This window comes from Mytilus galloprovincialis, chromosome 5 (assembly GCF_965363235.1).
Source record: "Mytilus galloprovincialis chromosome 5, xbMytGall1.hap1.1, whole genome shotgun sequence".
NCBI classification, from domain to species: Eukaryota; Metazoa; Mollusca; class Bivalvia; order Mytilida; family Mytilidae; genus Mytilus; species Mytilus galloprovincialis.
The window spans coordinates 71047055-71065502 of NC_134842.1; the positions used below are offsets into that span (position 1 = coordinate 71047055).

Here is an 18448-nt window from a genome sequence, read left to right on the forward strand (position 1 = left end):
AAAGTATAATTTTATTATCCCTCCTGCAACAAAAGTTGAAGTACATGCATGCAAGAAATAGGTATTACAATCTGGCAGTGGCTACAGCGTACCGTTTTGTATTTAAGCTTCACCAGATACATTTTAGAACCTGAAAGGCCTGGATATTTCCTTATGTTATGAAGTTCCTGTTATAAGTAATAGGATAATTATATTTGGTATGTGCGTACCTTGCAAGGTCCTCATGCCTGTCAGACAGTTTTCACTTGACCTCGACCTCATTCATGGATCAGTGAACAAGGTTAAGTTTTGGTGGTCAAGTCCATATCTCCGATACTATAAGCAATAGGACTAGTATATTCGGTATATGGAAGGACTGTAAGGTGTACATGTCCAACTGGCAGATGTCATCTGACATTGACCTCATTTTCATGGTTCAGTGGTTATAGTTAAGTTTTTGTGTTTTCATGGTTTTGGTCTGTTTTTCTCATGTTTCTCATACTTTATGCAATAGATCTACTATATCATGTATATTTGTTGTATGAAATGATTGTAAGGTGTACATGTCTAGCGGGCAGATGTCTTCTGACCTTGACCTCATTTTCATGGTTGAATGGTCAAAGTTAAGTTTTTGAGTTTTGGTCTTTTTATCTAATACTATATATGCTATAGGTCAACTATATTTGGTGTATGGAAATATTTTATGATCTATATGTCAGTCGCGCAGGTTTTATTTGACCTCGACCTCATTTTCACGGTTCATTGCTCAGTGTTAAGTTTTTGTGTTTTGGTCTATTTTTCTGAAACTATAAGTAATAGGTCAACTATATTTGCTGTATGGAAGCATTGTTAGCTGTACATGTCTGCTTGGCATGGTTCATCTGACCTTGACCTCATTGTCATGGTTCATTGGTCTTTGTTTAGTTATCTTGGTTAATGTAAAGTTTATGTGACAGTTTTTAATAAAGATTTATACTTAGACATGTTAGAACTATCAACATAAGACCAATGATAAGCATGATAAGTAAAGAAGGCGAGACATTTCAGTGTATGCACTCTTGTTGTGGTTTGATCTATTTCCAAATGTTTCTCAGATACTACTACAGTATAAATTACATGTACATGCGTGATCACTATTTTTTGTGTCCGCTCCATATCTAGAGAACCATTATGATTTCATACTTTATACTTTACATGTTTATTAACCACCACCAGAGGGCGTGTCATGATGTATGTTCCACTTCCTAGGTCAAAGGTCAAGGTAAAAAAACTTTGGTTTCAGTTGACAACCCTGTGTCCTGTGGTGAAGATCGTGTCCGCTCTATATCTTGAGAACCGTTATGATTTCAAAGTTTATACTTGACATCCATTTTAACCACCACCAGAGGGCGTGTCATGATGTATGTACAACTTCCTAGGTCAAAGGTCAAGGTAAAAAAACTTTGGTTTCAGTTGACAACCCTGTGTCCTGTGGTGAAGATCGTGTCCGCTCTATATCTTGAGAACCGTTATGATTTCAAAGTTTATACTTGACATCCATTTTAACCACCACCAGAGGGCGTGTCATGATGTATGTACAACTTCCTAGGTCAAAGGTCAAGGTAAAAAAAACTGGTTTCAGTTGACAACCCCGTGTCCTGTGGTGAAGATCGTGTTCGCTCTATATCTTGAGAACCGTTATGATTTCAAAGTTTATACTTGACATCCATTTTAACCACCACCAGAGGGCGTGTCATGATGTATGTACAACTTCCTAGGTCAAAGGTCAAGGTAAAAAAAACTGGTTTCAGTTGACAACCCCGTGTCCTGTGGTGAAGATCATGTCCGCTCTATACGTTATTGACAGCGGGGCCCACAGAGATGGCTCCCATATCAATGGTATCTAGTTCATTTGATAATTCTAGGTATTGTAGTCTTGTATAACATGTATACTGTATGATAACCAGAATAAGGAGATGTGGTATGAATTTCAATAAGACGAACATCAACCGTAAACCAAGTGATGTAATTGTTAGTTCATGTAACTGTACATCCTTCAACAATGAGCAAAATCAGTTCCGCATAAGTGTGATAATGAAAAACCTATAACCGGCCTAGCCATATTGGATGATGTAACACAATGTAAGCAAGTTTAGAGGAGAAACCAAAGTTTGATTTTTATACCATGTATACAAAAGCAGCATTGATACATCAGTGATGACAAATATATTGTGGTTAACCAAAGACTTGTACTATAATAGGTGATCATCTGCCCTTATTTGTGTTTTTTCTACAAATCCATTCTATCTGCTTTTGAATAAATGCCTTCTAAAATATATATCCCAAGATGTTAAGCAACATTTTCCCATTGTTTTCCATAAACACAATAAGCATTACAAAGTCAAACATGTATATAAATGGCCTATTAGTGAGCTGTTTGTTATAATTTAATTATAATATTTATGTTTGGAAGCATATTTTTGGGGTTTTAATTTGCCATTGTTTTAAAAACTTCTAGCAAAAGAAAATACTTATCTTGTGAAATTGAGTAAAGTGCAGTGTTATTTGAAAGAGACATCAACACATTGTATATATATACGTCCATTATACCGACACACCGTTAGTCCGACACCCCTATGGACTGACGCCCCATTAGTTCGACACCCCAATAGTCATGATAGTCCGGCACGAAATAATTGAACAATATTTTAAATAAATAGTCTGTATTTCAAGAGGTTAATTAAATTATTTTGAATTGATCTTCATGAGAGTCTCAAAATAACATTCATTAATTACTAACAATATTATAATGTTGCTTATTGTCCAGTAGCAAATATTACATGCACGTTCAGGACAAGAACAATCTAACAATAAATACACTTGGTAGGTTCTTTAATAGTTGTCATCCGGAATGAAACGAGTCACTGAATCTTTGACTGAGAATGGACAATGAAAGTAACTACTATATTGAATACGGTCAGAATTTTGCCATTCAGCAGGCTTAGACAAGAGGTTACAGACGGCCCCGCAAAGAGTTGTTTCAATGGTTCTTAACCTGCAAATAACCAGGATATAATGTCACCACTCTGATATTTGTGAAAAAGTATACATCCCGCGCAACCAGATGCATGTCCAACTTTGGCAAGGGTTTACTGGAAGTCGGAAGAAGACCAAAATGACCACCTTTCTATTAACATTTGCATTTTATATTAAAAACCAAAACTAACTGCATCTTGTCCATCAAATGACTAAAGAACAGGTAATGCAATCGATCAAGGTTGGTTTTCAGTCCATCCTTCTTTTAAAGTGAGTCCAACAATTTTTTATGATTTAATTTTTTTTCTAAGGTGTATATATTCAGAATATCGGACCCATTTGCCTAATTTATAAATGTGACAATTTTTTAAATTTCCAGTACTATACTGTCATAGATATAGGAAGATGGGGTGTGTGTGCCAATGAGACAACTCTCCATTCAAATAACAATTTATAAAAGTAAACCATTATAGGTCAATGTACGGCCTTCAACACGGAGCCTCGCCTCACACCTAACAAAATTTTTTAAAGGGACCCAAAATATTGTCTGTACATCTAGCTATATATATATAGTAAAATTGTTAGTTTTCTTTACTGATTGAATAATATGTCATTATTGTACAAGCATATAAGATTAAATAATTTGAATTTGAACAATTGAAATGGGAAAATATTTTGGATAAACGTTAGTACGACATCTGATCAACTGAAACCACATAAGAGAATCCGATGTCAGTCTTTAGAATTTAATAAGACCGGAGTCTAAAGAATACATCAAGTTCTAAACCGTGATGTGAAAAATATAAAAAAAAGATTTGATTTCCCTGTCTGAAATAATGCGAGTTTTCTTGTTTTGAACATTTGAACTTTCACTGGCGCTAGTTATTTTTGTCGGATCTTGTACATGTACAGTACGTCCATCTACTAGTATTTACAAACTTAATGTACAACATATGTATGGTAAATTGTTTGCGAAAAATCCGGTGAAAATATTAATTTTTCTTGCGAGTGATAATAATTTTTTACCTCAATCATGAATGCTGACGTGCTATTTACATGTATCATGTGTATCAATTACAATTGAACATCTTCAAATAGACCATTCCGTACAATATACAATACAAAGTCGAGTTAATATTGAACTATTCAAAAATAAAATACGGTAAAATAAAATAAATTAAATTTAGATAGATTTAAGATTTGTTTTCCATAGCTGCAAAAGATGTGTTAAATGTCTGATTATTTTTTTTTACATGTATAGAAATCAAAATGGTTAATACGGCAATATTTATAATTTTACAAGAAAAAAATGTAGCCCCAAATAAAAGCTCAGAATAAGTGTGTGAAATAAGCCCTCAAGAAAATATAAAGCAGTTTTATATGGGGATAAGTTTGACAAGTGTGTGTATTAGGAGTTCCCCGCTAGGTTTAGAGTATATCATGTATATTGAGCGCGTTATTATAAAGTAATGTGATTCGTAAAACTACGGATATTGAAAACAACCGTGTATGCATGAATGATTTCACACCTAACTAATTTAATAAAAAATATTTAAATTTGTTATTTAGATAATATTAAAAATTGTCAACTTTTAATTCAGTTATAAAGATACATTTGGTTACAAATATATTGGGTAACGTTTTCGATTTTTCTGTTAGTAGTTATCTTTTATCTAGTGAAATTGCAGGTATCTAGTGCTGGTTCTGATTTTATTTGTTCGAAGAGATAAGGGCGATGAAGTGTTAAATAAAATATATAAATTCATCACATTCACTAAATAAACGAGGAATTAAAAAATGTGTTCAGCGGCAAATATTTCAAAATACTATTTTTTTTAAATCAATATCTATCTGAAAGTAATGTATTAAATGAGAGTGATAGTTGTTTCTCTTTGTCACAAATTATATTTCACACGGTAAAATTGTTTTACAAATAATTGAACCTATATTCCTGACTGTTAGACATTTTGTATCCGTGACTTTTAAATGTACATGAAGATCAATGTTTGGAAGTTGCTACGCTTATAAATTAGCTATGCCTATACAATGGTTGTAGCTATCATATTTTAACTGTTACAACTTTTTCTGCGTTTAAACAGTTTATTTATGACTGTTTCAACGTTTTCCGTGTTGGGACAGTAATTAAAAAACTGTTACAACTTTCAAATGGTTGCATCAGTTTTATTACGACTGTGACAACCCTTTAGGCGTTTAATCAGTTTATTTATGACTGTTGCAACGTTTTTCGAGTTGGGACAGTTGTAAATCAACTGTTACAACTTTGAGATAGTTGTATCAGTCCTTTAATGACTTTGACAGTTATTTCTTGCGTTGTTGCAGTCGATTTATGTTGTAGACAAACACTTTTAAAGTTGGGACAGTTACAAAATAACTGCAGCAGTGAAATTTAACAACTGTTACAACTTTAACAAACATTAACAGTCTTAGAACGACTGTTACTGGTATGGACAGACGTTTTTTCGTCCAGTAGTGTAGAGGAACCCAAATCATAGGCCGTGGTAGTCCCCAAGATGGCTGGTTCTGGGCAATACTGACAAGTTGGTTTTTCAAATTCTGAATTTCCTGGTCGTTTTTGTCTGTACCGTTGATGAAGAAAACTGGATCGAAGACAAAGTGTTTCTTCCTTTCATGGGTACCAAACATGTCTGTGACTTTCTTTACAAACTCTATTTTCATTTTCTCCTGTAAATCCTGGAAGTAATATATAATACTCAAGGGAAACGTGAAGTGATAACGTTAACTTAATTGTACTGAGAAAGATGTTGGCGGATGCATGTTAAGAAGGAATTTATCAATTATCAATTTTCAAATCGTTTATAAGTAATAGAATATAATACAGAAGCTGCGACAGACCAGCCAACATTTACATTCATCTGAGGACTTTCAAAATGCTGCTATAAATAGTAAATGAAGACTGTTTACTTTTCTATTATCAACAAGATTGCATCCAGTGTCGTACATGTACTTAGCATACAAACGATTGCATTTCAAAGTATCGACAAACCAACTTACAGACCTGAATAATTTAAGTAGAATTCATCACTACAAACTTGTGGACTAGATATTAAGTCATTCTGTTAATTAGAAATAGCTGAGAAAATTGTCATGACAAATTTTAAATTAATTCAACAATTTGAAACCTTCCAATATCGGCAAACAGGAATAAGGTGACCTACGAATACAAAATACACTCGCGTTACTTCTCACCACTAAAAAGCAGCTGACTTAATACGAGGTATGATCTATAGTACCTCAGGAAGGCATTATAGAAATATTAGTTGGACGAACGGATGAACAAAAAACTAACAAGGTGAATGTGATATACTTAATTCTAATTTATAAAGAGCACATCGTATAACGTTTGAGCAACGACATGAATAATGCAAAACATGAAACGTAATCATCAGCAGTTTTTTTAACCACCAATTATGTACTGCTTTTATGATGATGCTTTTAGAAAATACATAAAGGTATTTGTGAGTGTATCTTTTTTCTTTGTAAAAAAATATTTCGATAACAACACTGATTACTACATGTTCACAACCAATGCTTACCTCCGGAAGCAGGTCGCTATGGGTTGCAACGAACAAGATCATAGGCATAACATCACTATCATCAACACAGTAGGTGAGTATTGAATTGACCCAATGCCTCACAATAGCTAGAACAAAAACATGAACATTAAAATTAATATAATAGATATAGGAAGATGTGGTATGAGTGCCAATGAGACAACTCTCCATCCAAGTCACAATTTATAAAAATAAACAATTATAAGTCAAGGTACGGTCTTCAACTAGGAGCCTAGGCTCACACCGAAGAGCAAGCTATAATGGGCCCCAAAAATTACTAGTGTAAAACCATTCAAACGGGAAACCCAACGGTCTAATCTGTATAAAAAAACGAGAAACGAGAAACACTTATGAACCACACAACAAACGACAACCACTGAACATCATATTCCTGACTTAGCACAGGTTCAAACATTTGACGCGGGATTAAACGTTCTAATAGTACCAAACCTTCTCGCTTTTTCTGAAACAGTAGTATAACATCACAACATAGAAAGACACACTATAAAATATCAATTAAAATGACTTAACTCAATCAAAAAACGAAGTGACACAAATAAACACGCAATGAACAAATAAATTTGATATGTGATACAATTTAAATACAGAGTTAATAAAAACTAAGGGATGAAATTTTAAGTAAAAGTATAAACCCGATGTGAAATGTTACATAATTTTAGAAAAACATCAAATTCAAAAAACAAATTATGTCATATAATATACAGGTAAATGAAAATAATTTTGTTGTTAAGTATACTTCTTCTTCTGTCTAAATAATCGTCCGTTTAGGAATACCAAGAAATTTCTTGTATGTAAATAAAACTAATCTAAAACTTGGTAAATGTGGGGTGAATATAAACAATAAAACTATATAATTGATGCTCGATAAAACTTGGTGTTCATCATGCACAGGTGTCGGAACATTTTTTAAGGAGAAAGGAAATTTACATTTGTTTTCATTATTAAAACGATATTATGAGGTCAATTACCACGTGTTTTCGTAACATCTTTACGAACAGCAAGGTTATTGCCACATCTTAAAGCATGTATGTACGATTTATGAAACAAAACAACGAAACAACAAGATTGGATTTTTTCTGCATGTTATTATGTCTGGTATTCTTTATAGTTTACTATACGGATTGTTCATCGCATTGTTAAAGTTCGTCCTACATAGTATGACCTATGTTGCTTATATTGACGTCATCTTGAGCGTTGGTGATAATTGGCAAATATACAACACCTTATTATTTTAAATTTTGTATTTTCAATGCCAACTTCATGCGTCATAAATATGACAATGATCTTAAATGAGCCCAGATGAGAAAATACATTATTTTAGCTGTTTGCATTTGTGGAGCCCAACTATCATGAATAACATTCTGTGAACATTTCAAGAAGATAGTATGAGCACTTTCTGAGAAAAAAACCCATGTCATGAATCACAAGTTTGATGTTCATATGATGAAGACATAATCTTTCACACAGTTTAATTGAGGTCTGGAGCTAGCATGTCAGTAAGTGCTTGTAGTCCTTTGTTACTTTATGTATCTGTCATTTTGCTTTACTTATTTTGTACCCTACTCTGACATGGGACTCGAACTTAATTTAAACTAAGTTTGTCTGTGCGTATTGATGTATGTTTGTTTATTCTACATCGGTTAAAGGTAAAGCGAGAGGGTTGATATCCCACAAAATATGTTTAACCCCACCGCATTTGTGCGCCTCTGTTAGTGTTGTATGTTTTCTAATTTTAGTTCATATATATGTTTTGGAGTTTAATGTGATTTTTAATGGACTAGTACATATTTTTGTTTAGGAGCCAGCTGTAGCCCGCATCCAGGTGGGGGATTTTATTGTAGTGGTGAAGACCAATTGATGGCTTCGGCTGTTCTCTGCTCTTTGTTTGGGTTGTTGCCTCTTTGACACAGTTCCCATTTTCATTCTGAATTTTATCTTGGAAATAAATTGACAAATTAAAGATAACGTGTATTCCTCCAACATGTTCATTATACAATTAGACATCTGAAATTTATATGCAATGGCTATCTAGTATTTTCATATTCCATGAAGTAATTTAATTCATTTATATTTTTGCACCTTTTAATCTGTTACCAAAACAACCAATATATATTTTTTTTATTACCAGAGTTTGGTGTGTTGATTTGTAACTCCGGTAAACTTTTAATTGCAATGTATATAAAAGCAGTCTAAATTCTTTTTGGTATATTTTTCAGTCACACATAAATACCGTCTTTCAAAAACATCAAAGAAACGTTTTCAATACATATGAACCAATAGTGGTATTAGTCTGCCCAATCAATTTAGGGTTTATTCCAAGAAAAAGTATAATATCAAGTTTGAGTCATTGATATTTATTACAGGCTTTGCATAAATGGTCAGTATTTGTAAAGATGATACTTTGAAAAGGCACATTTTAGTGAAGAGAAAAAAACAGTTATCGGAATAGTCATACATTGATATACAAGAAGCTCATGTAATGTAATTTTTCTTTAAGAAAATGATAAAAAAAAAAACATGTCTTGCTTCATAACAAAATGGGAAGGCTACACTAATATGATGTATAGTTCTTCAAACAAATGCTTCCAAAAATATGGGGTGGGCTTGGCAATTTTTTTTGTCTTTATTTGTTTTCTTTAAAAAGAGTTTTTTAGTCGAATGTACTACAAGTGAAGTTGTACAATTTATGTATATAGTAACACTACAAACCAGTGAAAGTCTGAAATGGCCTATATGGGTACTCGACTGTAATGATTTTTACTCGACCAGTCTGAATTGATCTGAATATTACTCGACATTACTCGACCCCAGTCTTAACCATACTCGACTGTACTGATTTGTACCCATAACTTTGCCATTGCAAATAGTCTGAACTATCACTCGACCAGTCTGAAATAGTCTTAACCCGTTCTCGACCTGTACTTGACCTATATTTTTCAGTCTTAACCAAAGTCGACCAAAAGTCTGAAAAATAGTCGACCAGTGTGAACCATACTTGACTAAAACAATCTCAACTTTTTTTTAAATTTTAACTGTTTAAATAAATTTCTTTTTAACTGACATGAAAACAGTCACACTACAATAAAGATGCATATATATATATGATAAAGATTTTAACATCCTTACATGAGTCTCAGATTTATCAATTAGAAAAAGTAAAATAAAAATTATCTGATAGAAAAATTTAGTTATATTAGTTTTAAAATTTAAGAGTTCTATTAAAAAAAAACACACCTATACTGAGGGGGGTGAAACCTCAAGGTGCTTCCTGTTTGGCATGTGTGTGATTTTATTTAATTCGATTTTCCTAAATTCCTAAATAAAATTCCTAAAATAAATTCCTAGGTTTCATGGTTACATACAATAGTTATATAATTATCTTTTAATGAGACAACAACAGCAAGCAAAATCACTTAAATTGTTTTACCTTATATTAGAAATATGTCTATTATTATAGTTTGGGATATAGTATATATAATATATATCAAATTGAAAGAAGAATAGAAATTTAAAGAAATTAATAAAATATTCTTCTGATTAGTGGTGAAGTATAAATTAATACCTCCTGTTTGGGGCAAATTCATTAAACAGATCACACCTGATCAAAGAGTATTAAATTCTAAATAAAATTCATCCAAAATTGAAACATCCTGTTAAACTTAAATCGCAAGGCTTTTTGAATACACTTGATAGGTAATACACGAGTTTAAGAAAAATAGGGCTTTATTGTACCTGTAAAACACACTTGTACTGAGGTAATGCCATGTCTTTAATTTTGACAAAAAATATTTAAATTTAATTGAAATAAATAAATTTTAACTGCAATTTTTCAACACATTTCCTTTTTTAAAAGGTTATCAAGGATTGCTATGGAAGTTCTATTATCATAATTATATTAGATTCTTGGTTTTAATAAAGAAAAAAGGTGTCATGTTTTAAATTCATTAAGTTAATTTATATACTATTTTATATATTATATCTTATTAAAAAAAAGTCTACTCCATTATTAACTAAATTCAACTGATAGTATACATCTATACTAGGTTTTCATGGTTTTAAGTTTAAATGATGATAATTGTCCAGTAACCATAAAACATATCTGAAATATTACAAAACACAAAAAAAAATTGAAAATATTAGTTCGATTCACTTTTGAGATAATTTGATCAGCTTGTTTTGATTTTAATAAAAATGTGATTGATATGTAAGTCATGTAAGTGTTGATAAATTTGGTGTTGAAATTATATTTATGTTTACTGTGAAAATTTGGTTTAAATGCTATATTGAATACATTTTTAATTTCAAATTATTGTTAAAATTTCTAAACACGAGGACAAACTGTGAAAACAGTTCCTATATTGATGAAATACAATAGATAGATACAAAATATAGTTCTAGCATGGTTACGACTTTGTCGAGAATGGTTTAGGCTAGGTAGAGTAAGGTTCAGACTTTGTTGAGTAAGGTTCAGACTTTGTTGAGTATGGTTTAGACTAGGTCGAGTATGGTTCAGACTAAGTCGAGTCTGGTTCAGACTAGGTCGAGTATGGTTCAAACTTTGTCGAGTATGGTTTAGACTAGGTCGAGTATGGTTCAGACTAGGTCGAGTATGGTTCAGACTAGGTCGAGTATGGTTTAGACTAGGTCGAGTATGGTTCAGACTAGGTCGAGTATGGTTCAGACTAGGTCGAGCATGGTTCAGACTAGATCGAGCACTGGCCAAGTACAAGTTTATACTATTAAGTATGGTTCAGACTACAGTCAAGTATTATCAAGTAAATTTCAGACTAATTCAAACTGGTCGAGTAAAAATCAGTACAGTCGAGTACAGATAAAGGTCATTTCAGACTTTTACTGGTTTGGAGTGTAATAACTAGGTAACTTCTTCGAAATAAAAGACATGATAAGCTATAGTGCATATTGTTTGATTTATTGGTGGTTTACCATATCAGACTTTCTTGTCTGAATGCGGTTTAGTTTAATTTTTCGTTTAGCTTTGTCTGCAAACTCTTTTTGTTTGAATCTTAATATCTATATTTCGGAAGCATAGCAACCACTGCCATCTTCATTTTGTAGTTTATGAAACATGTTTGTCATGCATATCACATATCTGTTTATGACACTCATCTATAGTTACGCTTGATATTCTAGGGTTTTACAAGAGGAATTATGTAAGTTAGGTTAATGAAAATTAAAACATTTGTATGTATCCAAACAAATATTCATGAAAGATCAATAGAAGTAGTTTTCATTATATGGTATTGAATGTTCATTTGCTACTTGACATCCAGTTAGAACTATTCATCCATATCTAGAATCAAAATAATAAGTTATGTGTCCATTATTTGCTTTGTACAAAAACAACATCTTGAGCAACATAGTTATATTGCTGTACATGCAGATCCCCAGAACAATATAAGACTGATGAATATGTATCAAATCTAATCGATATTTTGCGTATGTGTCAAGCTAGGGGACAGCACTTTTAAATCGTATATATTGTTCTGACTGAACAAAACACTTTTATTCATTAAGGCAACGATGCATTTAAAATATTGGAAAATCTGTCGCATGATTGGGAGTCGTTGAATCATATACATACTCATTATTATGATGAAAATGCCAATCTAAATACCGTTATCTTGGTCTCGTTGGTACTCTTTCAATTTCCTTTAAATAACGAAGAGTTCTGCTTGCTTGTCAAACGACTAACAGGGAGACATGAGGATTTATAATAATCAAATAAAATATTTCCTTGATGATTTTTAAAAGTTCATGGGAATTTACAATTCATTTCATCAACTAAAGATAGGTCTATGTCTATCAATATAAGAATAAAGGTTGAAGGTAGTTGTTGTCATCTAATTTTTTTTAACTTTTAAATCCCAGAAAAGGTCTTCAATTGTAAAACGAGAAGCATATTAGATAACTGTGTATTTCATGACTACTTGTCTACGGCAATAAGCTAACACAACTGCATATTGTCATCTCGATAATTAACCTTTTATTTACCACATGTTCGTTTGCTCTAGATGTGACCATTATATGCAGTAGTAAAGCGTCTATGTGAGAAAAAAAAAGTAGAAACTTATTTTTAGGGCGGCATGCGTTCGTTTCTCTATATGTTGAAAGGTCAATGTTTCCATGACCGGAACGGGAAAATCCTTAAAATTAAATTCAAATTGGTGTAGTTTAATTATCATTTGTAGATTAATCTCCCAAAATATAGCTGTTTTTACATTTTGAATCAATGAAAATATATATCTGATTTGTGAAGAAACTGCTAGTTTGAGTAAAAATAATAGTTTGAGTCCTAAAAGTTTGAAAGTTGTTTACGGAACTTGACAAACCTGATGCAATAAAGAATGGAACTCTGTTATTTTTAGATAACTGTCTAGTGAATAAATATAAATATTCTCTACCAACAAAAAGCTAAAAGTCAAGTCGTTTTTTTTAATTCATTTTGTCTGGTTTTACGAAGATATGATGCGTTTAATATGTTTAATGTGCAGATAACAACGTTTTTTGAAAATAAGGAAAGAAGGGCTTTATTTATGAACTACTATATTTGTGATCCGTGTAAACTCATCGAACCTTTAAATTATTAGTGAAGGTTATCTTATTAATTTTGTAATAAGATCTTCTGCATGTTGTTTTCAATGGCACAAATATCGATTATGTCATCCTCAAATTAATACATAACTAACTTTGTATTCTTTTCGAATGGTTATTTGAATGCATAAATATACATACACGTTCTGTAACAGCTTGCGTTCGTGTTTATTCGACCAGGTACACAATTTGTAATGCAATTTTGTTATTCCATGTTTACTTATTTTATGTTATTTTTCGTTTCAATATTTTTAATATGTACCACCTTTGATAAGAATTTAGTATGACGATAAATTTTCACGGCTGTTTTTACATACTATGAACAACAAATTTATATATTTGTAAAATATATATTTGTATTTCTGTCAACAAACTTATTATATTCAGACCTGTGTACGTTATTATATGTAATGCCATTTTTTCGAAGGTTATAGTTCAAAGGAGTATGTTCGATAAGGTCCTAAAATGGCCCCCATTTTTAGCGTAAATTTCAAATTCGGATTTATTTACCAATATCACGATAAATTATTGCTAATACATTGACTAGATAGGATACAAGCCGTTTTATTGAAAATTTCACGTTTCTGCGTTTCATTATGACGTCACAAGTTCTACTCATATTGATTTTTGACGAAAAAATCAATAAAAATGGGTAAATTTCCATAGATTATTGGACAGGAAACATAGAGCGCATACGTCGACAACAAAGATCTTTTAAAATAATGTTTGTGAAGACATTTCACATGTCTTATTTGAATATTAAGCTTGTCGACGCCTGCGCTCTATGTTTCCTGGTCCTTTATTTGGTTAAAATCCAGCTGATTTTGTCAAATTTCACAAAAATCCCTTATCTTGACCTTTTTGGGATGTAAAAATCAACGTGTTAGAATTAAACTTTGACAAAAACAGTTGTTTAACTTTCTCACATGTCTTTAAGGCAACTTAAAGCATTTATTGTCTTGTAACTATGAACTTTATAATTGGGGCCAAATATGACCCTTACCGAACTTACTCCTTTATTCGTTCATGGTATGTTTACTAGTTTTTCTGAATATATTTTGTTTTAAAGTGAAGCTAGATTATGGTGATGGTTAGCGCCGGTTTAAATCGTAGAAACCCGCTGTATTTATTTTTGCACCTATCCGAAGTCAGGAACCTGGGTCAGTGATTGTTTTTTTGATGACGGGGTTCTTATGTGTTTCTCATTCTCATTTTCCTGTTTAAATTGTTTTACACTAGTCAGTTTCGGGCACTTCATAGCTGGATGTACGGTGTGAGGCTTAATGATGAAGGTCGTACGTTGACCTATAATTGTTTTCTTTTTACATATTCTGATTTTGAAAGAAAGGTGTCTCGTTTTCACTCATACCATATCTTTATATTTCTAATGAATCATTATGCTAGAAAAGTAGTAAATATAAGTTAAAATATTTAGCCAAACAATGAAAGCAACAAGCAATTTAGAAGTAAAAAGGGGTGCACGGTCAAGGCATGTAATCTTGATTTTTCTTGTTAACCGTTTAATGAGATTGAAACATCAGTTTACTAATAATGTATTTTGTTTCTAACCAAAGTTTTGTAAACATTGTGTGCCGTTTGTTATAGTTTGTTTCACGTTACAGAAGTAGAAAAAAAATGCATCGTTTAATCAGTGTTTACTGACACTGTTTGAACTGTCAAAACATTAACAAACTTATTACGCGGGAAAATAGCTTCTGTAGAAAATGTTTTAGACAAACAGGTTTGTACTTTCAAACTTCCGGGAACCAGTATGCTCTTATATGCAATTAAAGGTATGTTGATTTTTTCAACACAAGTCAGGACAAGGTAATGTTTTGACATGAAATAACTACTACTTCATTTGAACTTACGACTAGAAGCCATTCATGCTTGACATTGCAGAATTTTACAGAGAAAGCAAAGGGCTATGCATTAGTGGTTTTATACCTTCTGTCTGTCACGGTTATACAAAAAGAGACCACAGCTCATACCTTTCCTACTATTCAAATGTTAACGGATACTGGTTGTATTGTAAATAGGGAATGGTGCATGCTGTAGTGGCATATGAAATACATGTAATGAAATATGGGAGACCGTGCTTCGAGTGAGTGCGAAGTTAAATTTTTTTAATATCTAAAATCTATTGTTTGTTTAATGATTAGTATATTCTTTATACATCGCTTGGTTTACGTGTATGATCTCTCTAATTGTTCGTTGATCTCAAGGCATTTCAGAGGATTTTACATAATTATGTTGATAAATGCCATACATATTAGGGTGCATGTTTTTGATTATTGTATGTTATGGTAAATTTGAATATTTTACATTGGCATTATCATGATTATGCTATACTTACAATCATTAGAAATATCTCCCGTAGGATATTCCTTCAGTGGTTCATGAAAATCTCTACTACCGTCAAACATAATGACAAATGTCCCACCGTGCTGAACAAATAACTGATGGGTCATATCATACGACCGTTGACCACCAAAGTCAACCAGATCTGAAGGGGCAATCTTGATTTTGTATTGACCACTCTTAACTTCTTTCAAAATGTCTTCATGAACAGCGTATGCTTCAATTTTCTTCATTTTTGGCATCCTAATCGATGGCGTATTTTTTATTTTAGATCTGACGGTATTTGTACTCGATAAATCTTGAGATTTTGTTAAACAAGCATCGGATAGTTGAGAAATTTTGGAACTGTAACTGGCTTCGTTCCTTATATCCATTAAATTTATTTCCAGATTATCAGTTCCAATTGGTGATGGCGCAATGTGCTGGTCTAGGTGGGTATCAGAACTTTGACATGTGCTAGTTTCACGAGATGGCTTACCGATTATAACTTTCGTCAGTACATTTTGACCTCTGTCTTCTACAAAACAGTTACTTTCTAATATAAAAAATTAGTAAACAAATTTGAACATGTATCTGAGAAAACCACATGTATAACGTGTAAAAAAAATAAATAAATACACAGGCAGACTAAATACAAAGGACCTGTCAAGGACTTCAACAGATGTAGGTAAGCAACACTTATCACGCCTTTTATGTATCATATGTTTTAAGTTTTTATAGTCTTCAACCCACATAATACAATAAGCAAATTATTTTTAATAGAAACCCGTTTTCAGCATTCATTAGGTCTTGGAGAAGACAATTGTTTTAGTAAAAAAATAGTAAATAAATTGAGTGAACTCAAAATTGTTTCCTTTATATACAGACTGAAAAAGTACTTTACCGCAAGATTTTGGTTTACATATGGACCATCCCCTAGACAGGAAAACATCATGTGAGACAAAATCACAGTCTCATCATATAATTGTATTGAACACCTCTTCATTTGCTTTTTAATTCACCACTTTTTAGGGGGATTCATTTACCAAAGCATGGATTTCGCCAGTGCTTTATTTAAGTATACCAATTGTATTACCAACACCTCCTTAAACCCTTTTTAAATTGATTGAATCTATCTTCAAAATCCTAACCATAGTATGCAATTGTGCACTTTTAATTTTAGTATAATTATATTCGAGGTTTCCTTTCGCATACCATATGCTTGTTTATATTTACATTTATATCTGCCTCCTTAACACCTAATAAGAATGTAACGAAATGTCCTCAGAATCTTCATACAATAAACTCATCATAGATAACAGGACTTAATTTAGTATATACGCCAGACGAGCGTTTCGTCTACAAAAGACTCATCAGTGACGCTCGAACCAAAAAAGTAAAAAAGGCCAAATAAAGTACGATGTTGAAGAGCATTAAGGACAATGCCAAAGTGCGCAATTGGGTTTGTTTTTTTTGCCGTGTTTCCGTACCAAAACATGAATTTTCCGAAGTGCAAGTTTCAAAAGTCACAGTTCCTCTTGTTATAGATGTGGTTGTTTATACGATACAATTAGTTTATTAACTTTTCAACAGAGTTCTGATTATTTGAACGATGAGTACAGCATGATAAGCAGGAACTGCTTCACCTCTCGAAGCGCTAAAATTTAACCCGGTTTTTAGTCTAGTTAATTGTGAAATGTTTTGCTATTATTTGTCGTTTTTTTCAATTTGGGTTGCCCACATTGTGGTCGACATCATTACTTCAACTGTTTAATTGCCTTTTTGTTACGATGTATATTCATTCAATCATTATCAGTTTGATAAATTGTACAACTAATTTTTTAATCGACAATTATTATACAGTTGTTAAATTAATGTTTGATAAGACAGTTTGAATACAGTCCAACTACGTAATGTTTTCATTAAGTATGACACATGCTTGCGATATAATTATTTGTATGAATCGTCAATAATTACGGTTTACAATTTTCAAACTAATTTACCTCCTTGTAAGGGAACCATCTCAAACGTTTCCAAGTTGATACCGTTACGCCCAAAGTGTATGACTAATCCATCTGTCGATTTCCATGTAAGTGGTATTGAGCTACCAATAAGAACACTGGCTAGGGTGGACTTTCCACATGCACAACTTCCACAAAGGAATACCCTATTTTCAAACGACTCATATGTGCCAGTGGATAGCAGTTTTTGAAATTCTTCAGAGGTGCCAGCAAAGTGAAATACATTATCAGGGTTTGCTGAAAGGATAAATTTAGAGTCAATATCAGTTCAATGTTTTTTTATTTAGCTATATGCTGCATAATATGTGAATATTTCATTCATTAATCTTGGGCATTATATTCGTCATTTACTACCAATGTTTTGATTTTTAAAACGAAGGGATTAACTGCAATGTTTGATGTCATAAAGCAAGATCATTGTTTATCAGCCAGTAGAAATATAGTGCTTATGATTATGTTATCTAATGATGCGAGATGGATGTTGGTGAAAAACTACATCAAAAAATATATTGGTTGAATACTTCAGCTCTTATCGTTTAATATAACAACGACTACACAGACTGTGCCCAATTAATCAGCTGATTTTAAGCTTAGATAATATTATATTCGTCTTATCTTTAATTTTCTGGATGTGTCCTTTTCCCAATTGAGTAATTTCGACTAAATGTGGATTCGCATGATGAGTGATAACTGTTTAATAGAAGACATCAACACTGTCTGGGCTCAAGTCTCGCTCCCTTGCAATTCATTGAATTCTCAAAGATTTAGTTTGTCAACTTGGTAGAATATTTATTGGGGCGGGGTCAATTTACCGTTATTTACACATTAGACTGTACTGTTTATCGGAACTTCGGAAACACTAAACCC

The 18448-nt window shown here is 32.3% G+C and overlaps 1 protein-coding gene across 1 annotated transcript; it reads right to left on the reverse strand.

Annotated features, from left to right (window-relative positions):
• Positions 1-14: 14 nt before the first annotated feature.
• LOC143074131 (uncharacterized) lies at positions 15-17814 on the reverse strand. Its single transcript, XM_076249677.1, has 5 exons — positions 17564-17814; positions 15577-16098; positions 6570-6676; positions 5416-5706; positions 15-23 (listed from the first exon to the last, which is right to left on the reverse strand). The coding sequence occupies exons 1-5, from the start codon at positions 17580-17582 to the stop codon at positions 15-17; spliced, it is 948 nt and encodes a 315-aa protein (XP_076105792.1). The 5' UTR covers positions 17583-17814.
• Positions 17815-18448: the final 634 nt, after the last annotated feature.

What these genes read in the sequence shown, in the direction of transcription:
- LOC143074131 (XM_076249677.1), bottom strand. An exon ending in GGGAGATATTTCTAATGATT is followed by an intron (nt 6,677 to 15,576) that starts GTAAGTATAGCA and finishes TTTTTGTTCTAG; the next exon opens with CTATTGTGAGGCATTGGGTC. An exon ending in ATAGCGACCTGCTTCCGGAG is followed by an intron (nt 5,707 to 6,569) that starts GTAAGCATTGGT and finishes TATTACTTCCAG; the next exon opens with GATTTACAGGAGAAAATGAA.